General features: G+C 43.2%; 1 protein-coding gene across 7 annotated transcripts in view; it reads left to right on the forward strand.

Moving 5' to 3' along the window:
* LOC124007354 (latent-transforming growth factor beta-binding protein 3-like) overlaps window positions 1–25,883 on the forward strand; it is a 46,145-nt gene extending 20,262 nt beyond the window's left edge. Inside the window, exons 3-29 of one of the 7 annotated variants that reach the window (XM_046317858.1) lie at window positions 184–347; window positions 472–577; window positions 3,775–3,864; window positions 4,088–4,204; window positions 4,654–4,815; window positions 4,960–5,097; window positions 5,635–5,648; window positions 6,273–6,342; window positions 6,488–6,574; window positions 6,709–6,834; window positions 14,240–14,371; window positions 14,477–14,605; window positions 14,731–14,850; window positions 15,348–15,470; window positions 15,975–16,097; window positions 16,673–16,792; window positions 18,651–18,779; window positions 19,008–19,178; window positions 19,729–19,812; window positions 19,951–20,079; window positions 20,206–20,343; window positions 20,467–20,607; window positions 21,121–21,249; window positions 22,213–22,374; window positions 22,912–23,007; window positions 23,137–23,268; window positions 24,798–25,883. In XM_046317858.1, coding sequence (XP_046173814.1) covers window positions 184–347; window positions 472–577; window positions 3,775–3,864; window positions 4,088–4,204; window positions 4,654–4,815; window positions 4,960–5,097; window positions 5,635–5,648; window positions 6,273–6,342; window positions 6,488–6,574; window positions 6,709–6,834; window positions 14,240–14,371; window positions 14,477–14,605; window positions 14,731–14,850; window positions 15,348–15,470; window positions 15,975–16,097; window positions 16,673–16,792; window positions 18,651–18,779; window positions 19,008–19,178; window positions 19,729–19,812; window positions 19,951–20,079; window positions 20,206–20,343; window positions 20,467–20,607; window positions 21,121–21,249; window positions 22,213–22,374; window positions 22,912–23,007; window positions 23,137–23,268; window positions 24,798–24,973 — 3,308 coding nt within the window. In that variant the 3' untranslated portion in view covers window positions 24,974–25,883. Of the gene's footprint in view, window positions 1–183; window positions 348–471; window positions 578–3,774; window positions 3,865–4,087; window positions 4,205–4,653; window positions 4,816–4,959; window positions 5,098–5,634; window positions 5,649–6,272; window positions 6,343–6,487; window positions 6,575–6,705; window positions 6,835–14,239; window positions 14,372–14,476; window positions 14,606–14,730; window positions 14,851–15,347; window positions 15,471–15,974; window positions 16,098–16,672; window positions 16,793–18,650; window positions 18,780–19,007; window positions 19,179–19,728; window positions 19,813–19,950; window positions 20,080–20,205; window positions 20,344–20,466; window positions 20,608–21,120; window positions 21,250–22,212; window positions 22,375–22,911; window positions 23,008–23,136; window positions 23,269–24,797 lie in introns of all 7 variants that reach the window. The other 6 variants (XM_046317851.1, XM_046317866.1, XM_046317881.1 and 3 more) reach the window with 6 other exon arrangements.
* The last annotated feature ends 870 nt before the right edge of the window (window positions 25,884–26,753 follow it).

Below are 26,753 nucleotides of genomic sequence, written 5' to 3' on the forward strand. Positions count from 1 at the left end.
TAAAGAACTGTAATCATATTCATGTAATCTCCCATGTGTTTGTCTCTCCCTGTCTTTCTTGGCGTCTCCCTCCTCTCTGCTACTCTCTCTCTGTCTCTCACTCGCGGCACTCTTTCTCGCTCTCTCTCGCTCTCTCGCTCTCTCGCTCTCTCTCCCTCTCCCTCTATCATTCTCTCTTTTCAGTGCAGTTCAATGTCCGTGTCCACCATGCACACGACACATCTGTTGTGATCCATCCTCTCGACCAATCGGATTCAAAGCCCCCTCATAAAACCATGACACGCTTGACCCCTCAGACTCACAAACCCAGGGGGCGGTGCTTCCAGGAGACCACGCCCAAACAAGCTGTGAGTTACACCACCCATCAACATAGTGATTGTCACTTTAAATACAATAAGTGTATTATGGTTTTTCAAACGCCATTGTGTGCATTTCCCTCTTTCCTTCTCTCTCTCACGCCATGTGCTTCAGTGTAGTAGTACCCCTCTCCCTGTACTGACCAATCAGGAGGACTGCTGTGGAAGTGTCGGGAACTCCTGGGGACAAAACAAATGTTATAAATGTCCCAAGCTACCATGTGAGTAACAAATGCCTCAGAATGGAATTATTGACTTGCTTAAGTGTAAGTGTGTGTGTGTGTGTGTGTGTGTGTGTGTGTGTGTGTGTGTGTGTGTGTGTGTGTGTGTGTGTGTGTGTGTGTGTGTGTGTGTGTGTGTGTGTGTGTGTGTGTGTGTGTGTGTGTGTGTGTGTGTGTGTGTGTGTGTGTGTGTGTGTGTGTGTGTGTGTGTGTGTGTGTGTCCTTTCTAGACTACCGGTGATCTGACATTCTTTAATTTGTGATCTTCTATCCTACATCTCTAACTGCATATCTGTCATGTATAGTAATTATTATCTGTCGTGTATTGTGATTATTATCTGTCATGTATCGTGATTATTATCTGTCATGTATAGTGATTATTATCTGTCATGTATAGTGATTATTATCTGTCATGTATAGTGATTATTATCTGTCATGTGTAGTGATTATCTGTCATGTGTAGTGATTATTATCTGTCATGTGTAGTGATTATTATCTGTCATGTGTAGTGATTATTATCTGTCGTGTATTGTGATTATTATCTGTCATGTATAGTGATTATTATCTGTCATGTATAGTGATTATCTGTCATGTGTAGTGATTATTATCTGTCATGTGTAGTGATTATTATCTGTCATGTATAGTGATTATTATCTGTCATGTATAGTGATTATTATCTGTCATGTATAGTGATTATTATCTGTCATGTATAGTGATTATTATCTGTCATGTATAGTGATTATTATCTGTCATGTATAGTGATTATTATCTGTCATGTATAGTGATTATTATCTGTCATGTATAGTGATGATTATCTGTCATGTATAGTGATTATAATCTGTCATGTGTAGTGATTATTATCTGTCATGTATAGTGATGATTATCTGTCATGTATAGTGATTATTATCTGTCATGTATAGTGATTATTATCTGTCATGTATAGTGATTATTATCTGTCATGTATAGTGATTATTATCTGTCATGTATAGTGATTATTATCTGTCATGTATAGTGATTATTATCTGTCATGTATAGTGATTATCTGTCATGTGTAGTGATTATTATCTGTCATGTGTAGTGATTAGTATCTGTCATGTATAGTGATTATTATCTGTCATGTATAGTGATTATTATCTGTCATGTATAGTGATTATTATCTGTCGTGTAATGTGATTATTATCTGTCATGTATAGTGATTATCTGTCATGTATTGTGATTATTATCTGTCATGTATTGTGATTATTATCTGTCATGTATAGTGATTATTATCTGTCATGTATAGTGATTATTATCTGTCGTGTAATGTGATTATTATCTGTCATGTATAGTGATTATCTGTCATGTATTGTGATTATTATCTGTCACGTATAGTGATTATTATCTGTCATGTATAGTGATTATTATCTGTCATGTATTGTGATTATTATCTGTCATGTATAGTGATTATTATCTGTCATGTATTGTGATTATTATCTGTCATGTATAGTGATGATTATCTGTCATGTATAGTGATTATTATCTGTCATGTGTAGTGATTATTATCTGTCATGTATAGTGATTATTATCTGTCGTGTAATGTGATTATTATCTGTCATGTATTGTGATTATTATCTGTCATGTATAGTGATTATTATCTGTCAGGTGTGAAAACTGAGCTTCCATTGTTTATAATCTAACTCCTTGGCAGATGTCCATCTGATCTCGATCTCTGCTGTTATACGCATTAAGTCATTTGTTTATGGAGCCAAAAACACCAAGCGTCCATGCCAATAATTCATTCCCAGCTTATGAAATAATGAGCCTGCATTAACGCAAGCAATTTGTGTATGTCTATGTTTGTGTAAGTGTGTACGCATGTGTGTGTATATGTGTGAGTGTGTGTTTGTGTGTGTGTGTGTCTGTGTGCATGTGTGCAAGTGAGTGAGAGAGAGCGAGAGAGAAAAGAACTCTGCACTGTCTTCCCATGTGCCAGGCCAGTGGAATACTGTCATCGAATTGCCGAAAATTGAATTTCAAGCTGCGCCCCATGAAAATCTTGGCCAACTTACCTTTTTCCATTTTTCTATTACTCCATTCCTCAGTTGTGAGTCAGACAAAGAAACCTTTGTAAGAAAAGGATAGTTATGGTTAATCTTTAAACTTGGGACAGCAGGATCCCTGTCTGGCATGCTTCTCGCCTCTTTTCTGGTAACGTTGAAGGAACGTTCTATTGTTTTCATGAGACATGTCTTCTGCGAATGAACAGACAAAAGCAACAAGTGGAAAATATGATTCTGGGCTTTTCTTGGGAAGCATGAACTTTTTGTAAAGTTGCACTTTTCTTCCATCTATTTTTGAAAGGTATTTTGGAACGCGATGCTCCCACAGTTTCCCACAAAAGCATTCTTACAATTTTTCTGCCTGGAGGAAAAATCACTCATAGACCACTATTTTTTCTATCATCATTTGATTCCTTCTGTTGAATCTCTCTTTCCCCCAGATGAAGAGTAGTTTCACTTGGTCGCTCACCCCTCTTTTATTTTATTTCCCCTCTCTTAGTACTTCCTGGTTCATACTCATGCTTGGATACCTGTAATCTCTCAAACCCAGGCTCTGATCAAACGTGTCTCATCTATACACATATCTCTGTCCCATGGAATCACACACATTTACTGTCTCGCTGCCTATGCTGACAGTGTGTTCAGACTGATCAAGGAACAGCTAAATGTGCTACTTAGTCCAGGGCAGCAGGTAGCCTAGCAGTTAAGAGTGTTGGGCCAGTAGCCGAAGGGTCGCTTGAGCAAGGCAGATAACCCCCAACAACAACTGCTCACCGGTTGCCGACGACTTGGATGTCGATAAAGGCAGCCCGGCGCACCTCTCTGATTCAGAGGGGCTGAGTTAATGCAGAACATACATTTTTGGTTGAATGGAGTCAGTTGTGCAACTGACTAGGTATTCCCTTTCACTAGTGTATGACTAACTGGAAGCAATGATCACAGACGCTGCTGCTATTAGAAACAGAATAGGATCATTCTGGCGTAGGCCTGATCCATTACTTAATGGTTTAGTTTAGGTCTTTCTTCTCAGATTCTCAGACATTTTATGAGACCTTATATTACATTCGTTGATGAGCTGTGTGTCATCTCCCCTTCCTCTCTCATTCTTCCATTCTCTCTCTCCCCTTTTCATCCCCCCCTTCTCTGCCTTACCCTCAGATCCTGGGGTGAAGCTGCAGACCATCATAGAAGACTATGGTTCCACCTGCCCTCAGGGCTATAAGAGACTCAACAGCACCCACTGTCAAGGTAGCATGAACATACTGCCTCTCCCCTGACTGATTCAACGGATGTATCAAGGATGTATCAAACAATAGATCATTTACACAAGTTTCACCACATTTTGTTTGGTGCGCATTTGGTATGTCCGGTATGAGTGTAAATCTTTGCCCATTTGCTTCACTGATGTGAAAAAAAGCCACTCCTCACGTTCTCTCTGTTCCCCACTCTTTCTTTGACTCTCACCCTTAAGACATCAACGAGTGCACCATGCATGGGGTGTGTCAGAACGGAGAATGCCTGAACACCCAGGGTAGTTTCCTGTGTGCCTGTAAGCCTGGCTTCACCCTGGACAGGACCAGATGTGTGGGTGAGACTCAGAACCTCCTCCAGGCAGACCTGCTCTCCACACAACTCTGCATTCACTCAGCACAGCCATATCGCTTTCAGTAGCAGCAGCACTATACACTATACATCCTCTCCTCACATGTATATGAAGATGAATTGTTGTGGGGTTTTCATTTGTTGGCAGTGGAGGTCAAGAGGTGACCTCAGCGCCTGATAGGTAGATGAGCTGAATATGTTTCACATCCACAAAGCTTTCACCAAAGCTAGCCTTTTCTGTCCCAATAGTTAGTCCAGTATTTTCACAGATCCCTTATGTCCGTTATTTAAAATGCCACATCTGAAATAACCAAAATGTCATATGATTTCCCTCCACGAAACGGCACTACCCTTAGTGACCTCTTCTGTAAGCCTAATGTCCTAACTCCAACCTCTGTTGTGTTTTGCTCTCTTCTGATTGGTCCTGGCTGTCAGAGTCTCCGTCTCCGGTGGAGCAGGGCCAGTGTTTCCTCATAGTAACAGAGGCGGGTCGCTGTGAGCACGCCCTACCCACGTCCCTGTCCCAGGAGATGTGCTGCTGCACCGTGGGCAAGGCCTGGGGCTCCAACTGCGAGAGGTGTCCCCAAGACGGCACGGGTCAGTGGGATGCTGGAGTAGAGAGTGGAGCTCGGTTTCTAGTATTTTTGACAGGTCAGAAGCTGTATGATTACAGGTCAGATGCTGAATCATCTCATCCCCTCTTGTTTTTCCACCTCCATTCCTCTCTCCCTGGTCCGTTAGCCTCCTTCAGTAAGATCTGTCCAGCAGGGAAGGGCTACTTCCTCCATAGTGTCCGGGAGACGGTGGCGTTCCCACCTCAGATCCACTCCAGCTTGGAGCAGGTTCCTCTCAAGCCTGACAAGAACCAGAAGAAAGACAGTGAGTCACTGTGGCTTCTCCCACAAAGTGGACGAAGGGTGGACGTGATTTACCTTTGTCCGCCTGCCGGCAGATGTGCTTCATTCTGGTTTCACTTAGTCACTTAGAACGATGCTATTGCTAAGATTTTTTGAGAGTGCAGTCGGGCTATTTGGGATGCCTCCATATTACTGGGACTTTAGAGGGCTTAGAAATATAATCAAATGTTATTTGTCACGTGCCAAATACAACAGGTGTATAGACCTTACCGTGAAATGCTTACTTACAAGCCCTTAACCAGCAGTGCAATTTTAAGAAAATATTTACTAAATAAACTCAAGTTTTAAAAAAGTGACACAATTAACAAAAACAAGGCTATGCAGTATACAGTACACAGCAGGTACCAGTGCCAAGTCAATGTGCTGCGGTACAGGTTAGTCGAGGGAATTGAGGTAATATGTACATGTAGGGGTAAAGTGACTAAATTCATCATCTGTAAATGAAAATGGACAGTTATTCATAATTTTGACCTGTTTTTCTCTGGGTTCTCTTTTTCAGAAGTCAAGCACCCGGTAAGAAACTGCTTTTCTTTAGACATCATTCATTGTGTGAGAGACTGGGGGGAGTAGCTGTCATTCTTGACTAAAAGTAAAGATACCTTAATAGAAAATGAGTAAAATTCTCACAGTAAAATTCTACTTGAGTTAAAGTCTAAAAGTATTTGGTTTAAGATATACCTAGGTATCAAAAGTAAAAGTTTAAATAATTTAACATTCCTTATATTAAGCAAACCAGATGGAACCATTTTCTTGTTTTTTTAATTTACGGGAAGCAACTGGCACACTCAACACTCAGACATCATTTATATAATGTGAATAATGTGTGTTTCGAGAGTCCGCCAGATCAGAGGCAGTAGGGATTACCAGGGATGTTCGTCTGACAACTGTGTGAATTTGACTGTTTTCCTGTCCTGCTAAGCATTCAACATGCAACGAGTACTTTTGGCTGTCAAGGAAAATGTATGGAGTAAAAAGTACAATATTTTCTTAAGGAATGTAGTCAAGTAAAAGTAAAGTAGTCAAAAATATAAATAGCGAAGTAAAGTACAGATACCCCCAAAAACGACTTAAGTAGTACTTTAAAGTATTTTTACTCAAGTACTTTACACCACTGTGTCTCTGTGCCCTGTCCTGTAGGAGGAGCCTCCAGAGACGACCACACCCATGCAGCTGTCTCCCATCAGCACCCACGGCCCCCGCGTACCTGGTACGCCTCTCATTCCTTTATTCTTTATTCATTCCGAAAGTCCTATTAAGGTCAAGAGAGCCCCTTTTGTTAGGGAAACCTGTTGATATTCAGGTAGACATGGGGCCTTGATTGGGTCTGTCTGTTTCTCTGGTTGGTCCCAAAGTGATCATCACCAAGCCCACCCCTCCGCCCATCATCAGGTTGAACCCAGGCAGTGACCCCCTGGAGGTGGCACAGACGCAGGTCTCACGTGAGTTCCACTACACAGTCCAATCAAATCTAATATCAGCCTATGGCTGCAATGTTGTTGTCTCCATGATGGGATGTACAGTACAGAGATCAACTGTCTTAGGTAGGTTACTGTGTGCCCCCTCCCCACAGCAGAAACAGACGAGTGCAGGCTGAACAGGAACCTCTGTGGCCATGGGGAGTGTGTCAACATGCACACTGGCTACAAATGTGAGTGCTATGCTGGCTACCGGCTCCACCCTCAGAGGAACGCCTGTGTGGGTAAGTCAAGGGACAGGACAGGCGCATGTCCAATGGGATGGGAGGGATTTACTGGGTAAAGATTTTGACCAGAGCCATGTCTGCACTCTGTATCCAAATAGTTAAATTGTGACCGACGGGCTCGATTCGGTCTTATGTAGTCAAATTGTTTGTTTTTTTAACATTGGATAAAGTAGAGACTCAGAGCTAGATAATGGTATATCATACACTACAGTTGAGGAACAATGGGAAAGTACAGTACAAGTCAAAAGCTTGGACACACCTACACACCAGGGTTTTTCTTAATTGTTTACCATTTTCTACATTGTAGAATAATAGTGAAGACATCAGAACAATGAAATAACACATGGAATAATGTAGTAACCAAAAACTTGTTAAACAAATCAAAATATATTTTATATTTGAGATTCTTCAAAGTAGCCACCTTATGCCTTGATGGCAGCCTTGCACAATCTTCACATTCTCTCAACCAGCTTCATGAGGAATGCTTTCCAACAGTATTGAAGGAGTTCCCAAATATGCTGAGCACTTGTTGCCTGCTTTTCTTTCACTCTGTGGTCCAACTCATCCCTAACCATCTCAATTGGGTTGAGGTTGGGTGATTGTGGAGGCCAGGTCATCTGATGCAGCACTCCATCACTCTTCTTCTTGGTGAAATAGCCCTTACACAGCCTGGAGATGTGTTTGGTCATTGTCCTGTTGAAGACCATGTGATAGTCCTACTAAGCGGAAACCAGATGGGATGGCTTATCGCTGCAGAATGCTGTGGTATCCATGCTGGTTAAGTGTGCCTTGAATTGTAAAAAAAATCCCTGACAGTGTCACCAGCAAAGCACCATCACACCTTCTCTCCATGCTTCATGGTGGGAAACACATGTGGAGATAATCCGTTCACCTACTCTGCTTTTCACAAAGACACAGCGGTTGGAACCGCAAATTTGGACTCATCAGACCAAAGGACAGATTTCCACCAGTCTAATGTCCATTGCTAGTGTTTCTTGGCCCAAGCAAGTCTCTTCTTCTTATTGGTGTCCTTTTTTTGCAGCAATTTGACCATGAAGGTCTGATTCACACATTCTCCTCTGAACAATTGATGTTGAGATGTGTCTGTTACTTGAACTCCGTGAAGCATTTATTTGGGCTGTGATTTCTGAGGCTGGTAACTCTAATGAACTTATCTTCTGCAGCAGAGGTAACTCTGGGTCTTCCTTTCCTGTGGCAGTCCTCATGAGAGCCAGTTTCATCATAGCGCTTGATGGTTTTTGCGATTGCACTTGAAGAAACTTTCAAAGATCTTTAAATTGACTGACCTTCATGTCTTAAAGTAATGATGGACGGTCATTTCCTACCGTACCTTTGTCTGTACATTATACCTTGACGCTATTTTATCGCCCCCAGAAACCTCCTTTTACTCTCTGTTCCAGACGTTCTAGACGACCAATTCTTATTGCTTTTAGCCGCACCCTTATTCTACTCCTCCTATGTTCCTCTGGCGATGTAGAGGTGAATCCAGGCCCTGCAGTGCCTAGCTCCACTCCTATTCCCCAGGCGCTCTCTTTTGACGACTTCTGTAACCGTAATAGCCTTGGTTTCTATTCACTGCTTTAGCACACTCTGCCAACCCGGATGTTCTAGCTGTGTCTGAATCCTGGCTTAGGAAGACCACCAAAAATTCAGAAATTTTAATTCCAAACTACAACATTTTCAGACAAGATAGAACTGCCAAAGGGGGCGGTGTTGCAATCTACTGCAAAGATAGCCTGCAGAGTTCTGTCCTACTATCCAGGTCTGTACCCAAACAATTTGAACTTCTACTTTTAAAAATCCACCTCTCTAAAAACAAGTCTCTCACCGTTGCCGCCTGCTATAGACCACCCTCTGCCCCCAGCTGTGCTCTGGACACCATATGTGAACTGATGCCCTCAATCTCACACAAATTATCAATGAACCTACCAGGTACCTCCCCAAAGCCTTAAACACGGGCACCCTCATAGATATCATCCTAACCAACTTCCCCTCTAAATACACCTCTGCTGTCTTCAACCAAGATCTCAGCGATCACTGCCTCATTGCCTGCATCCGTAATGGGTCAGCAGTCAAACGACCTCCACTCATCACTGTAAAACGCTCCCTGAAACACTTCAGCGAGCAGGCCTTTCTAATCGACCTGACCGGGGTATCCTGGAAGGATATTGATCTCATCCCGTCAGTAGAGGATGCCTGGATATTTTTTAAAATGCCTTCCTAACCATCTTAAATAAACATGCCCCATTCAAGAAATTTAGAACCAGGAACAGATATAGCCCTTGGTTCTCCCCAGACCTGACTGCTCTTAATCAACACAAAAACATCCTATGGCGTTCTGCATTAGCATCGAACAGCCCCCGTGATATGCAGCTGTTCAGGGAAGCTAGAAACCATCATACACAGGCAGTTAGAAAAGCCAAGGCTAGCTTTTTCAAGCAGAAATTTGCTTCCTGCAACACTAACTCAAAAAAGTTCTGGGACACTGTAAAGTCCATGGAGAATAAGAACACCTGCTCTCAGCTGCCCACTGCACTGAAGATAGGAAACACTGTCACCACTGATAAATCCACCATAATTGAGAATTTCAATAAGCATTTTTCTACGGCTGGCCATGCTTTCCACCTGGCTACTCCTAACTCGGTCAACAGCACTGCACCCCCAACAGCAACTCGCCCAAGCCTTCCCCATTTCTCCTTCTCCCAAATCCATTCAGCTGATGTTCTGAAAGAGCTGCAAAATCTGGACCCCTACAAATCAGCCGGGCTAGACAATCTGGACCCTTTCTTTCTAAAATTATCTGCCGAAATTGTTGCCACCCCTATTACTAGCCTGTTCAACCTCTCTTTCGTGTCGTCTGAGATTCCCAAAGATTGGAAAGCAGCTGCGGTCATCCCCTTCTTCAAAGGGGGGGGACACTCTTGACCCAAACTGCTACAGACCTATATCTATACTACCATGCCTTTCTAAGGTCTTCAAAAGCCAAGTCAACAAATAGATTACCGACCATTTCGAATCTCACCATACCTTCTCTGCTATGCAATCTGGTTTCAGAGCTGGTCATGGGTGCACCTCAGCCACGCTCAAGATCCTAAACGATATCTTAACCGCCATCGATAAGAAACATTCCTGTGCAGCCGTATTCATTGATCTGGCCAAGGCTTTCGACTCTGTCAATCACCACATCCTCATCGGCAGACTCGACAGCCTTGGTTTCTCAAATGATTGCCTCGCCTGGTTCACCAACTACTTCTCTGATAGAGTTCAGTATGTCAAATCGTAGGGCCTGTTGTCCTGGCCTCTGGCAGTCTCTATGGGGGTGCCACAGGGTTCAATTCTTGGACCGACTCTCTTCTCTGTATACATCAATGAGGTTGCTCTTGCTGCTGGTGAGTCTCTGATCCACCTCTACGCAGATGACACCATTCTGTATACTTCCGGCCCTTCTTTGGACACTGTTAACAACCCTCCAGGCAAGCTTCAATGCCATACAACTCTCTTTCCGTGGCCTCCAATTGCTCTTAAATACAAGTAAAACTAAATGCATGCTCTTCAACCGATCACTACCTGCACCTACCCGCCTGTCCAACATCACTACTCTGGACGGCTCTGACTTAGAATACGTGGACAACTACAAATACTTAGGTGTCTGGTTAGACTGTAAACTCTCCTTCCAGACCCATATCAAACAGCTCCAATCCAAAATTAAATCTAGAATTGGCTTCCTATTTCGCAACAAAGCATCCTTCACTCATGCTGCCAAACATACCCTTGTAAAACTGACCATCCTACCAATCCTCGACTTTGGCGATGTCATTTACAAAATAGCCTCCAATACCCTACTCAACAAATTGGATGCAGTCTATCACAGTGCAATCCGTTTTGTCACCAAAGCCCCATATGCTACCCACCATTGCGACCTGTACGCTCTCATTGGCTGGCCCTCGCTTCATACTCGTCGCCAAACCCACTGGCTCCATGTCATCTACAAGACCCTGCTAGGTAAAGTCCCCCCTTATCTCAGCTCGCTGGTCACCATAGCATCTCCCACCTGTAGCACACGCTCCAGCAGGTATATCTCTCTAGTCACCCCCAAAACCAATTCTTTCTTTGGCCGCCTCTCCTTCCAGTTCTCAACTGCCAATGACTGTGTTATGCAGGTGAATGAGGACCCAAAAGCGACTTAGCGAAAAACAGAGTCTTTATTCCAGTAAATGGCAAAAGTACTAATCCTGGAAAACTCAAGACGAAAACAAAACAGGAAAAAACTTAAATCCACTCGTAGTAACGAGGACAGACTGGAGACTCGACCATTGACTGCAGGTTGCTTCGGGAAGGCACCGACCGTAGCAGACTAAGACACCTGCTCACACGCAGCATCTGAAGGAGACAAGACACGACAGGGCGAGACAAGGACACAGCACAGCGAACATCATACAAGGATCCGACAAGGACAGAGGTGGAAAACAAGGGGAGAAATAGGGACTCTAATCAGAGGACAAAATAGGGGACAGGTGTGAAAAGACTAAATGAGTGAGTTAGGAGAATGAGGAACAGCTGGGAGCAGGAACGGAACGATAGAGAGAAGAGAGAGAGGGAGGGAGAGAGAGAGGGATAGAAAAAGGGAACGAACCTAATAAGACCAGCAGGGGGAAACGAACAGAAGGGAAAGCACAAGGACAAGACAATATATGACAAAACATGACAGACTGGAACGAACTACAAAAATCTCTGAAACTGGAAACACTTATCTCCCTCACTAGCTTTAAGAACCAACTGTCAGAGCAGCTCACAGATTACTGCACCTGTACATAGCCCACCTATAATTTAGCCCAAACAACTACCTCTTTCCAAACTGTATTTCATTTATTTATTTATTTTGCTCCTTTGCACCCCATTATTTTTATTTCTACTTTGCACATTCTTCCATTGCAAAACTACCATTCCAGTGTTTTACTTGCTATATTGTATTTACTTTGCCACCATGGCCTTTTTTGCCTTTACCTCCCTTCTCACCTCATTTGCTCACATTGTATATAGACTTGTTTTTACTGTATTATTGACTGTATGTTTGTTTTACTCCATGTGTAACTCTGTGTTGTTGTATCTGTCGAACTGCTTTGCTTTATCTTGGCCAGGTCGAAATTGTAAATGAGAACTTGTTCTCAACTTGCCTACCTGGTTAAATAAAGGTAAAATAAAAAATAAACAAAAATTCTCATTGCCTATTTGAGCTGTTCTTCCCCAAATATGGACTTGGTCTTTTACCAAATAGGGCTATATTCTCTATACCACCCCTACCTTGTCACAACACAACTGATTGGCTCAAACACATTAAGAAGGAAAGAAATTCCACAAATTAACTTTTAACGAGGCACACCTGTTAATTTAAGTGCATTCCAGGTCACACCCACATGAAGCTGGTTGAGTGAATGCCAAGAGTGTGCAAAGCTGTCATCAAGGCAAAGGATGGAGAATGCTTTGAAGAATCTCAAATATAAAATATATTTTGATTTGCTAAACACTTTTTTGATTACTACATGATTCCACGTGTGTTATTTCATAGTTTTGATGTCTTCACTATTATTCTACAATGTAGACAATAGTACAAAATAAAGAGAACACCTTGAATAAGTAGGTGTGTCCAAACTTTTGACTGGTACTGTAATTCTGCCTTGAAGGTTTATAAAACTGTAACCCCACTTTTTAATGTTTTGGTACATGTACTGGAGAGCTTTTCTTTGTCTACACCCATTCCGCATCGCTCACACCCTCTTAAGCCTGAGCCCCACCCATCTCTATAAGGATTCACATGCATAACATCAGCAGTCTGGTGGTTCAAAATAGCATAACTGGTGAATTTTAAATCCAATTAACCCATCCGTTTAAGTATATGTCAATCTAGCAAACCAGGCAACTAAAAGCAACGTTCTTACCAATGTGGTTTGTTTCTGGCTTGTTATCTAGCTAGCTAATGTTAAGTTAGCTGGCAAGCCAGTTCAAATAATGACCGCATCATATAGCTGACTATGTCTTAACTTTAGCTCATTTTTATTCATTATTACAGGGAAATACACTCACAACAAGATCATATTTTACATGGTAATGGCAAGCTAATTACAGAAAATAGTTTACAGTTGTGAATGTGACAAAATAAAAGTATGGCATTCTACCAGATAATTTTTTTACTTGGACACTGTCTCGTTGGCCTAACGTTATATCCTAATTTGACTTTGGTGCAGGTCATGTTGTTCTTCGCATTACCATCTCTGATAAACACACACCATATCAAATACAATTCAAGTTTACTTGTCACATGCACAAGATACAGAATGTGTAAACGGTACAGTGGAATGGTACCTTGCATAGTGGAGTCTTTTGTTTAGACATGTAGCTAGCTAGCTAAACAATTAACCATAATCCCAACTCATAACAATTCTACCCTGCATGAATCTGCAGGTAGCTAACCAACTAGATTCAATGTTAGCTAGCTAGCATCAGGCTGTAACTAGCAATGCAAATGGATCTGATATACGAATAATATTACATATACGTAACATTAGCTAGCGAGCCAGACAGCTAACATTAGCTAGCTAGCTAACAGTACTCATTAACTTACAAGGAAAATGACTTTCTGACAAAATTAGAAATGTATAATACCTGAAAATGTACCTGGATACTCTTTTACCCGTATACATGGATGGATGCTTCTCCCTCTCTGTTACGGATGCCATGGTTGCCCTTAGTTTGAAGATGTAATCTGGAGACAAGTGTTTTATACAACAGCCTTCCGTGTGTTCTCTTTTCGACTCCCTCCACATATTTGCAATCAAACGCCAGAATTTTCTCCATCTCCCTAGCTATCATACTCTGCTTCCACCGGGTATTCCACTGATTTCAAAACGATGTCCTCCAGAAAGAGGACAGCAAAAGTTTTGCCGTAATTCATTATATCTTTGAAAGAAAATTGGTTAGAAAGGATTGCCTCCACATACTGAGCAGCCCTTTGTTATAGACAGAAGCGTACTACATGGTAGACCAATCCAAACTCATCTTTCGGCATGTCCAGCCCATCCATTATCTCAGTAAATCATGGCTAGCGGGAAGGTTCCAGCCTTTTTCTGTGGCTAAACCAACTAGGCTTATAATTTAACAATTTTATTCATATTTACAGATGGCATACAAGTTTGTTATTAAGGCACATGAAAGTTCACATGTTCCAGAAGGCATTTCTGCCAATAAACACATTTTGATTCAAAATAAATGTTTACGTTCAAATGCCTCTCTTGTGAAGTAGTGATGTGTGACATATGCCTATTTTTAAGAAACGAGTCACAAATCTCTGAATTCCCTAAACTTCTAAGTTATCCCTCTCCGCCAGATGATGACGAATGTGACGCTGAGCCATGTGGCCACAGCAGAGGGATCTGCATCAACACAGAAGGCTCCTACCGCTGCCGCTGTCTCCATGGCTACAAGCTCCTGGTGTACCATGGGAAGCTACGGTGTATAGGTGAGTGGTGTGGTGTGGCGTGGGTTCAGTTGTTCAAAGGCTATCTTTTAGTCATCACGTTGTCACTTGGGATTTGTCATGAGTGTGTTTTGATCTTATCTTCAGATGTGAATGAGTGCTCCAAGTTGGACATCTGTGGGCAGGGGGGTCAGTGTGTTAACCTGCCAGGGTCCTACAAGTGTGAGTGTCACAAAGGCTTCAGGAGCAAGTCACAACGCCAGCCAGCCTGTGAAGGTAAGAGCGGCATCTGCTGCCCTCATATTTCTTTGTGTGTGCAGTGTATATGTATGTGTGTCCGCATTGGTTTAATTGGTTGTTTATGGGTGTCTGTGTTTGTCTCGTCTCTTCTAATGTCTCAGATGTAAATGAGTGTCTGGACCCCAACAGTTGTCCCAATGACCAGTGTGAGAACACACCAGGCTCCTATGAGTGTGTTCCCTGCTTACCTGGTCACCAGGCCCAGGCTGGGGTCTGCTACGGTGAGACCCAATAACTTCATGTATGCATACCAAAGAGAACACACACCAATCAACTCTTTTCATTACCTATAACTGTCTGTCTCGCTGTTGTTATACCTTTTCTAACTTGAGCCACTATGTTTGCTGATGTGTTGCCCCCTAGTGGCCAATCCACTATATTTGGCTTTACTAAAGAGGATAGTCTAATGGCAACAGGGAAAGCAAGTCAAATCAGCAATTAGAATATTGCATCTGTACATTCAATATGTTGATCTTCCCCAGTTAGTTTTGTCCGAACCATGACATTGAAGGTATTCACTATTCAGAGCTGTGTGTGATGTAGAGAATGGATTTGATCAGTCATAGTCAATAAATCAACCATAGGGAACCTGTCCCAGACACACAGGGCCAGCAGGCAGGATGCCAACAGGCACTGGGCCAGTCCAGAGTTGGTATTCCTCTGTATGACTGATTGTTTCCACCCCTACCCCCCTGCAACCCCTCCACCTCTCCACTAGATGTCAATGAGTGCCAGAAGCGCGGGGTGTGTCCCAACGGGCGCTGTGAGAACCTCCCAGGAACCTACCGCTGCCTCTGTGACGAGGGCTTCCTCCCAGCCGCAGGCAGCAAAGGCTGCAGAGGTCAGTGCACTGATTCATGTTAAATATAATATCTCTTAATGCTGCACAGGCACTATTTTATACCTGCAGTGCTGTTGTGGTTACCAGTATTTCTGCACAATATTGAAAAAAGAGAACTAGGTAGCATAGCGGTTGGAGAGGCGAGCCAGCAAACAGACGGTTGCCAGTTCGATATCCGGGACTGACGGGAAAAATCTGTCGGGAAGTGAGCTCGCAACCGGAGGGTTGCTGGTATCAAATCCTAGATGCAATTTCCTGTCCGTTGTGCCATTGAACAAGGCACTTAACTCCAACAGCTTCTCTGGCTCCCCTGCACCTCTCCCAAACCTGTATATGTACTGTATGGGAATGCATGTGTGTCTTTCGGATGGGTTGGGTGAAAAGCGGAAGTCAAATTTCAGTTGGACCTTGTGTGCAATTGACCAGTAACGTGAGCTTATTATCTGAATGGGGATACGGGTTCTATTGACAGGCTGCATGTGTCTCCTCCTCTCTCCCCTCCAGACATTGACGAGTGTGAGGATGACAGACTGTGTGCCAACGGGCGCTGTGTCAACACAGAAGGCTCCTTCCAGTGCCAGTGCTACCCAGGATACCAGCGTACTCAGGAGGGCAGCCATTGTGAAGGCAGGAGCTACTTGTTATTACTTGTTATTACTCACTACAGCTTCATGGAAATGTTATCAACATTATTACACTACCAGTGAAGTATAAGTAATATGCTCACTGCATAGGCAGCGTGTGAGTTTCCGATTTGCAGAATCTATTTGCTTACCATGAACCTTTTCCTTTATGATAATGCATTGTATGCGTCTATCATCAGATTTGCAGACAAAAGCAAGATATTCCTAGTGTGATAAGTACATAGATTGGGTAGTCATAAGTAAGGTTAGGTTATTAATATAACTCAATCGTATAACCCTCCCAAATTGCGGGCTTCCAGACTATAGGCTATGCCCTTGTGATTTACAACATGTTAAAGACACAGATCCTCTTTGGCTAAATCATACTCTCTGGTGTAGTATTTTGAATAGTTTTATCTATTTCTGTATGGACAGGAGTAATGATATATTTTTGGCTAATTTAATTCAATTTACTTTAAGGGGAGCTTTGCCGATTGGGTATGCCGCCTATGGTCCACTGTATAGAGCTGGTGATCAAACACATGGCCACTGTTTGATTGTCGTCTTTTCCTCCCTCAGATATAAATGAATGTGAGCGTCCCTCTAACTGCCAGAGGGGGCGCTGTATCAACAGCATGGGATCCTACCGCTGTGAATGTCAGAAGGGTTACATGCTGGTCGGAGGTCGGAGGTGCCAAGGTCAGTCTGTCTCCACCCTCTCCATTAGTTTCAGGGAGATAAAGTAGCAGTCAAAGGTTTGGACACACCTACTCATTCAAGGGTTTTCTTCTTTTTTTAAACTATTTTCTACATTGTAGAATAATAGTGAATATGTCAAAACTGTGAAATAACACATATGGAATCATGTAGTAACCCAAAAAGTGTTGATCAAATCTAAATTGATTTTAGATTCTTCAAAGTAGCCACCTTTTGCCTTGATGACATCTTTGCACACTCTTGGCATTCTCTCAACCAGTTTCACCTGGAATGCTTTTCCAAACAGTCTTGAAGGAGTTCCTACATATGCTGAGCACTTGTTGGCTGCTTTTCCTTCACTCTGTGGTCCAGCTCATCCCAAACCATCTCAATTGGATTGAGGTCGGGTGATTGTGGAGGCCAGTTCATCTGATGCAACACTCCATCACTCTCCTTCTTGGTAAAATAGCCCTTACACAGTCTGGAGGTGTGTTAGGTGATTGTCCTGTTGGAAAACAAATTATAGTCTCACTAAGCGCAAACCAGGTGGGATGGTGTTTCACTGCAGAATGCTATGGTAGCCATGCTGGTTAAGTGTGCCTTGAATTCTAAATAAATCACTGACAGTGTCACCAGCAAAGCACCATCACACCTCCTTCTCCATGCTTCACGGTGGGAACCACACATCCATTTCCCGTACACTGTGTCTCACAAAGCAGTAGATCTCACAAAGATCTCAAATTTGGACTCATCAGACCAAAGGACAGATTTCCACCGGTCCAATGTAGCTCGTGTTTCTTGGCCCCAGCAAGTCTCTTCTTATTATTGGTGTCCTTTAGTAGTGTTTTATTTGTAGCAATTCAACCATGAAGGCCTGATTCACACAGTCTCTTCTGAACAGTTGATGTTGAGATGTCTGTTATTGAACTTTGTGAAGCATTTATTTGGGCTGCAATCTGAGGTGCAGTTAATGAACTTACCCTCTGCAGCAGAGGTAAATCTGGGTCTTTTGAGCCAGTTTCATCATATGGCTTGATGGTTTTTGCACTTGAATAAACTTTAAAAGTTCCTGAAATTTTCCACATTGACTGACCTTCATGTCTTAAATTAATGATGGACTGTCATTTCTCATTGCTTACTTGAGCTGTTCTTGCAATAGTAGAGACTTGGTCTTTTACCAAATAGGGCTATATTCTCTATACCACCCCTACCTTGTCACAACACAACTGATTGGCTCAAACACATTAAGAAGGAAATAAATTCCACAAATTAACTTTTAACAAAGCACACCTGTTAATTGAAATGCATTCCAGGTGACTACCTCATGAAGCTGGTTGAGAGAATACCGAGAGTGTGCAAAGCTGTCATCAAGAAAAAGGGTGGCTAATCTAAAATATATTTAGATTTGTTTAACACTTGTTTGGTTACTAATTGATTCCATATGTGTTATTTCATAGTTTTGATGCCTTCACTATTATTCTACAATGTAGAGAGTAACAAAAATAAAACCCTTGAATGAGTAGGTGTGTCCAAACCTTTGACTGGTAGTGTAAATCATTAGTGTTAACCATTCCGGCAGTTGAGCTTTGTAACCAGTGGAAACTGTCATAAGTCAAGCTTAATGGAACTCATGAGGATTGTAGCAGATGTTTGTAACACATTCTCTCTCTCTCTCTCTCTCTCTCTCTCTCTCTCTCTCTCTCTCTCTCTCTCTCTCTCTCTCTCTCTCTCTCTCTCTCTCTCTCTCTCTCTCTCTCTCTCTCTCTCTCTCTCTCTCTCTCTCTCTCTCTCTCTCTCTCTCTCTCTCTCTCTCTCTCTCTCTCTCTCTCTCTCTCTCTCTCTCTCTCTCTCTCCTACCCAGACATAGATGAGTGTGCGACAGACAGGGGTCTGTGTCAGCCGCATGGTGTGTGTGAGAACAGACAGGGCTCCTATGTGTGTGTTTGCAAAGACGGCTTCATCCTGTCTGAGGACAAGCACAGCTGTGAGGGTAAGATTACTGATATCTTCTCACCCCTCTCTCTGTATAGCTATATTCTACACACACACACACACACACACACACACACACACACACACACACACACACACACACACACACACACACACACACACACACACACACACACACACACACACACACACACACACACACACACACACACACACACACACACAGTCAAACAATCTATTTCCTCTCTGCCCCCTTCCCCTCCAGAGATTGAGGTGGCCGTGGAAGATAAGAAGGAGTGTTACCTGAACCTGGATGACACAGTGTTCTGTGACAGTGTCCTGGCCACCAACGTCACCAAGCAGGAGTGTTGCTGCTCCATCGGTGTGGGCTGGGGGGACCACTGTGAGATCTACCCCTGCCCCGTCTACCACTCATGTACGTACCTCAGGCCCAACACAGGGAGGGGTTAAAGGAGCTGAGATGACATAGTATAATACAGACAGAATCATATATGTCTGTTCTACAAAATATATTCCCAAATAAATATATTCTGAAATGTTTTATTTTCTCTGTTAGCTGTGTGCACTGAACTGACATACATGATTGTTGATGACACTCCGATGTTCCAATGAAGAGAATGACATAGTCTATAATGAGCACCACAGCAGCGCTCAATTCAGACAGCGGTGTGAGGCCTACTGTAGCTGCTGGAAAAGTAATTCATGAAAGGGGAGGTTAATTTGGCCCCAGACAATCGATCTGAGATCGAGTGAAGTTTCAGTCCTCTGATTTTCCTTAGGCTTTAACCCCTGGCCCAACAACATTCACACTAGTTTAACAAACCATCAAGTGGGCTGGGGGGTCAGTTCACTTATTTGAGCTGTTCAATGTCATTCATTGATCACCTAAAGCAGGCAAGTTAAGTGAATAGGTCAAGTGTGATAGGTACATTGCTTAATTGACTTCCTGTTTTTCCCTCAACCAGCTGAGTTCCACTCCCTGTGTCCAGTGGGCCGAGGTTTCTACCATGAGGAGGGAGTGACTGAGTACGGCCTGTCTGTCCATAGAGGTGAGTAGCTACACAACTTCAACCCAACACTATAGGTTTGCTGTTTTCTGATTTACAGCATTCCTTTATATGACAGTATTTGTTCTCCAGGGGAGTTTGTTTGTGTTGAGATCTGTGTTCCTGTCCCTCTGTGTACAGATATCGATGAGTGTGTGCTGTTCTCCAATGAGATCTGTAAGGAGGGCCGCTGTATGAACACACAGCCTGGCTATGAATGTTACTGCCAACAGGGCTTCTACTACGACAGCAACCTACTGGAGTGCATCGGTAACCACAGAGACCCACCCCCTCGCAGGCCTGCACCAAAACACACCTCTGTATTATTACATATTAATACACATCAGATATCCCATTTAGTCACAGATCCTCTATGGTAATGTGTCTCCTCCTCAGATGTGAATGAGTGCCACGACGAGTCTCTGTGTACCAACGGTCAGTGTAAGAACACCAGAGGCTCCTACTACTGCACCTGTAAGTCCCCCAGGATCTATGAAGCCTCCAATAAGAAGTGTGTCATCCCCACTGTGGCAGGTGAGATCTGGCTAGAGCCCTCTACTGTACATACTGTACCCGCATCCACACACACAGGGAGGTGCAGGACAGGCCATAGAAGAGGACTGGTGTTAAGTCAGCAGTGTGTTTGTGTTGCTGCAGGTGTGGATGAGTGCCAGGACTCATTGAACTGTAAGAATGGCCACTGTGTGGACACCCCTGGGTCCTACTACTGCATCTGCTCTCCCCCCTGGATCCTGGCCACGGACCGCAACAGCTGTGTGACCCCAGAAGAGCAGGCTGGTGAGTGGAGGAGAGGGTACTGCTGTCCTTAGCAGGGCAGGAGTTGGGCTCAGGAAGCTCAGGATGGATGATTGGGAGATGGGGGTGGTGTGAGAGAGGCTGGGCAGCCTAGTTCACAGTGGGTTGGTTCTCAGTGGTGTGTCTGAAGGTTGAATGAGAATGTTTTTTAATGTTAGTTCCAGTCTAACACTACTAATCAGCCAGACCTGCCCCTTCAGCCTCACCCGCTCTGACATTTACATAACCTCATGTCTGTCACATACATCATAGAAACTCAAACACAACCCTGGTCCTATAGCCACTTCCTGGCCCTTGTTCACTGGAAAGATCAGTGTTCACTGTTGTACCTATAGACACCCAAACACTCTGCATGCTCTCAGGAAGCAGTGTAACGTAGCGATCTGCCTGCAGGCCTGTTCAACGTCACTTTAAGCTGTGAGCTGGCCCCAGGCTGGTGTCCGTCCGTCCGTAGGTTGTGTAACCGTGTCTGTGGTGTCTGTGGTGCCCTTGCAGATATCAATGAGTGCCAGGACCCCTCGTACTGTAAGAATGGGAGGTGTGTGAACACGCCCGGCTCCTTTCACTGTATATGTACCCAGCCCCTCACCTTCAGCGCAGCGCTCAAACAGTGTGTCTATGACGGTGGGTATAACCAATCGGCGCTCAGCTCACCTGAGCCTGACCAATCAGTGCTTAGCTCACCTGAGTTTTGGCTTACCTGTACACCTGCCACTCCTGCTACTCTTTTGTTTAACTCCTCCCCCTTTGAGCCCCCTCTCCCCAATAATGACCCTATGCACAGGCTCACCACTCCCCCTCTTGCTTGTTTCTATAGGGACACACTCAGTTTAGCGAGGGAGATCACGAGACTTGAGTTAGCCAATGTGATCTCAGTTCTGTAGATGCAGTGTGATCTCTGTGGTACATTTCTCCGTTTCCGTGGTTGTCCCACTAAGCTTGCATAGTCACAGGAAAACACTTCATTACTTCATCCTTCATTGTTGTGCACTTGCTTGTGTGTCTGAGAAGTAGTGAGGGAGTAGACATAAAAGGGAGGCAAATGAGATGGCTTGTGGCATTTTCTGCACCTTCCTTTCTCCAGAGCAATGTTTCTCCTTTTTTAACCAAACCATTTACTATTGTGATTACATGTGATGTTGTAACATGTCGGAGACGTTGTTGTGACATTACTGTTGTGATTGTGTTACTTTCTCTCAACAAGTTTGAGTTGACAATACAGTGTTCACTTCATTGTATCTAGCTGATCTTTATGGCTCCGTCCTCGTGTGTGTGACCGTAAATGAATGTGTCGAGCAGAGGTCTGGTATAGCTCTGAGCCCTACCACCTCAAGCTAGGCCTTATCACTTATTCATATCTACCTGCTAGCTGTTAACATACTGAGCAATTGCCTGCTTAATCGTAGAAGTCATGCGAAGCTTCAGGATCTGGCCTGCTTGTATAATGCAGGAGAAAAGATTGGCTTCTTTATTTGATTAAATAGTACTTAAAATTCCGCTCTTTCTGTGTTTTGTTTTCTCTCTCTCTCTCTCTCTCTCTCTCTCTCTCTCTCTCTCTCGCTCTCTCTCCCTCTCTCCCTCCCTCAGACCGCACAGCGGCCCATAAGGATGTGTGTTTCCTGCAGGTGGATGAGGACCTGATCTGCAGCCAACCCAGGAACGGTTTGGTTGTCACCTACTCTGAGTGCTGCTGTCACTATGGCCGTGGCTGGGGCCCTGAGTGTAGGACCTGTCCCCAGAGAAACTCCGGTGGGCACCAGCACCATTTCTTTCACTGGTTTTTGGTCTGCTGGTCACTCCAATTTCGGCTTTGCACATATCAGCATAAATAGTCTAATACTAATAAATTAAAGGGCCAATGCATCTGTTTTAATATCAATATCAAATCACTTCTTGGTAACAATTAAGTACATTACTGTAACAAATTTCCACAAAAATAGCAAAGGGCTGTCTGGAAATGGTCTGAGTGGGGATAGGCAAATTGAAAACTAGTTGTTATTGACAGAGATGTTTGGAATTCTCTTTGTTATTGGTCTATTAACCAATTTAACACATGAGGATGTTACCATGGAAAGCCAAAAATCCCGCCCATGCAAACCTCCTGATTAGAAGGTCCTGTGTAGATTGTACTTTCAACCAGCATCTATCAGGAAATAACATACATCATTTTCATATGTTTACAGTGTTAGTTTCCTCAGCTGTTGTACAATATGATATAAAACACAGAAAAACTGAATTTTGACTGCACTGGGCCTTTAAGAAAACTTCCTTCATCCTCTCATTCAGGGATCTTTAACCGGCTGTGTGAGATGCACTTGGAGACAGAGTCTGATGGTGAGGGAGATTTCCTGGCAGCTTTCGCCAACTACAGCCCAGGTATTGGTAAGGCCTGTAATATATGTGATTACACTCTGAATTTCTTTCTAAATGTACCTCAGAGCTGTTACACCACTTGAATAATATTTTCTCTGTATCTTTCATTCGCTTCTCTCTCTTTCTGTTTTGGCTCAGAAGGGGACAGCTCAGAAGAGGACTCAGATGAGTGTAGTTGTGCCAATGGTCGCTGTGTGCGTTCCTACCTGGGCACTATGTGTGAGTGTAACACAGGTTTTAGACTGGACCACTCCCGCACCCGCTGCACAGGTATGTTGACAATCCACCTGTTCTGTCTGTCTGCTTCCCTTTAACTTTGTGTTGGATTAGAGTGAAGGCGAATGCTTGGATTTTAGCTTCAATTCAGTCGTCTCAATCTTTAGGTGGATGCCAATTTGGATGCTCATCAATACAGCCGAACAGAAGTGTCTCTGTATAATTTGTAGCTCTTGTCCTTTGTTCAAGTGTTTTGACAGACATGCCTGCAATTTTATTTAGCGTTTAAAAGAACATCTGTTTGTTGATTTTATATGCAGTGTTCCCTCTAAGCTGCGTGCGTTTGTGCACCGGCGCCAGCTCCCAGGACTGCAGCGCAGAAGAAATATCAGTCCGAAGCATGAGACTGAACTTCACTCAACTTTCTAGTTTTCCCCTTTAGTTAGCACTATAAACAATTCCCTCAACTGTGGGAATTGACAATATTAGCCACATTCAATGCAACATACCGAAACAAAACAAACTATTCAAGACTTAGCATGGAAAACGAACTATGCAAGAGATGTTCTTGTAGGCAGAACGCACTGGAGCAGGATTCTATTGCATTGACAGGCACAACTCAGCCCGTACTCTACAGACCAATCAGAACTGCAGTATCCCTATATGCAAATAGACAATTGCCATATATGGATCTGTGCCATTCACTTTGAACTGGACTGTGTTTACAGCATGAGTGGTCACGAGTAGATACACTTGTTTTGAGATCAAAGTGGAGAGCTTCATGTAGCTACGTGTACACATTTGTTCATATTCTTTGCTAGTTAGTAAGTTATTAGCCCTGTTATAGATAATCAGCAATGGGGGAGTGGTTGCTTCGTACAAGAGCACAAAACGTGTGCATTTCTAGCCATCTTTGAAAAAACGAGTCAGATAAAGAGCCTTTTTTCTCTCTTAAAGGGGCAGTGTTGTATTTTGAGACTGGCTTGAATAAGCTAAGTAGCCAATGGGCAGAGGGTAGGCTAATTTGTCTGATTCTCTAATGGTATGGGAATAATAATAAACTTATTTTGTAAAGTGGTTTCTTGCATTAAACAACACATTTTCAGTCACCTCCTTGTCTGAAGGCCTAGTGGAAAAGAGGTTCATGTCAAGCCCTGCATATTTTTTTCAAAAGTCTCATAGAATGTAGGCCTACATTGAACACCACACATTGGCTGCTACTATAGGCTGAAAGATAGAACAGCTATTTAAAACGGCTAGTTAAAATGTTATGGGATGCATTTTCTCCGTTGCCTCTCTGAATGGCCTACATTATGATCAAGTAGTCACAGTTGTCTACTTGGCCACTGTTATAACTGTAACTTAAAGCAGGTACAGCCTCAGTGTTCACAGTAAACATGCGCCAAATGTTGCACAGAATTTTCACAAGTTCAAGTTTGCGCGCAGCAGACCTAACATTTGCCCTGTTCCGAATTGTTTTGGAGGGAACATTGATTAAATGTAAATAGATGTGCAGGCAGATGGCAAGCTCCCTGTTTTGTTTCAAACCACCTTCCTCTTTCTCTCTCCCTCTGTCTTTTCAGATATTGATGAGTGTGCTGAACCAGGGGTCCGAGTTAATCCATGCAAGAATGCCCGGTGCGTCAACACCATAGGCTCGTTCAAGTGCTACTGCAAAAATGGCTTTGTCCCTGCACGAAGGCCCAACATATGTGTACCAGGCACGAAGGCCCAACATACCCGTACCAGGGCTCTATAACAACTTTGTCTCTGTCAAACATACACAAATACACACAAGCAACCCCTCTGTCTTATACGTTCAATATTCAGTATGTTGTGGTGCATTTTGCCTTCAAAGGGCTTTGACATGTTTGAAATGTAGAAAATGTGTTGTTGTTGTTGGCTCCTCCTTCACTGAACTTAGATGCAGCATAGGCTTCCAGTTTGGTTCTTAGCAATTATTTTCCTTATACCTAATTAAGATAATGCTTTGGGGGTAAGAAATTGAAAAAGGTAACATATTCGTTTATTTTTTATGTATTTTTGTAATTATTTTGTTTTTTTAACTGTTTGTGTCTTTTGACTGTTAAACTTGTGTTCTTGTTTATTTGTTGAGTTGTTTCCTTGTTGCATTGATCCCATACATCCATGAATTTTAAGCCCTCCTGCAGGCAGTTTGATGAGGAAGTTCCTGTCAAACCCACTCCCTTCCTGTGTGTCTGAACTCCTGTATGAGTAGAAGAACCTTATTGTACAGTTTGGGATATTAGACTCTTCACTGTCCAGTTTTGTGAAGTATGTGAAGTGGAGATGACCTTGTTGCCTGTTGGATCGGGGCCTGTCAAGCTCCTGTAATCACTTGTTTTACGGGATGTTTTGGAAATAAATTGTACTTCATTGGAAACCATTTAGGTGCCTTGTAGATTGTCGACATGTGGATATTGAGTGCAAATGAAGCTAGACTATAGGTAAAAGGTCATATTCAGACCTAACTTGTGTCTCCAGAGGAAGTCCTCCGGAGTACGATGGAAAATCAACCCCAAAGCAAATGGAATGGCATGCTTACTGACTTCTCTGAACAAAATGACAGAGTTTGTTTGCCAATGCATTGTACGGAACCAAAGTGGCTTTGAGAGAAAGAAATTAAACAGCAGAGGTCAACCACTAAATGTGTGTTTGTGAGTGTATGCTTTATGGCGCGGATTTGTTCTTTCTTTGGGATTAGACATTTTTTTTCCGTCCATATCCTGTTCTGTCCATGAGAAGAAAATCCAGACAGGCTCATGCACTATAGAACAGGTTGCTTCATAAATGAATCAGGTTGCATGTACTCCGTGAGATGACGAGCCTCTGCCAAACAAATACACAGGGTTTCTTCTACCTGCCAATGTCGATGGAGAAGAAATAAGACTTCAGAGCGAATGGCTGAGAGAACTCTATTGTGATCCACATACTGTAGACCCTTAGTCCACCAAACATCAACATGTTGGGGCATGGACTCTACAGGTGCTGCCCACAGTCCAATGCTTCCCACAGTTGTGTCAAGTTGGTTGGATGTCTTATGGGCGGTGGACCATTCTTGATACACACGGGAAACTGAGTGTGAAAAACCCAGCAGCGGTGCAGTTCTTGACACAAACCGGTGCGCCTGGCACTTACTACCATACCCCGTTCAAAGGCACTTAAATTTGTTGTCTTGTCCGTTCACCCTCTGAATGGCACAAATACACAATCCATGTCTAAAAGAGTAAAAATCCTTCTTTAACCTGTCTCCTCCCCTTCATCTACACTGACTGAAGTGGATTTAATAAGTGACATCATTAAGGGATCATAACTTTCCCCTGGATTCACCTGGTCAATCTATGTCATGGAAATAGCAGGTGTTCCTAATGTTCAGGGTCCCTGCTCTCCCTGTCTATAGTTTGTACATATTTATTCTGTATGCCCATTATCAACATCATCCATATACATCAGAATGTTAATGTACTTACGATGGGCCTCCCGAGTGGTGCAGCGGTAAGGCATTGCATCACAGTGCT

This window comes from Oncorhynchus gorbuscha, linkage group LG02 (assembly GCF_021184085.1).
Source record: "Oncorhynchus gorbuscha isolate QuinsamMale2020 ecotype Even-year linkage group LG02, OgorEven_v1.0, whole genome shotgun sequence".
Lineage (NCBI taxonomy): Eukaryota > Metazoa > Chordata > Actinopteri > Salmoniformes > Salmonidae > Oncorhynchus > Oncorhynchus gorbuscha.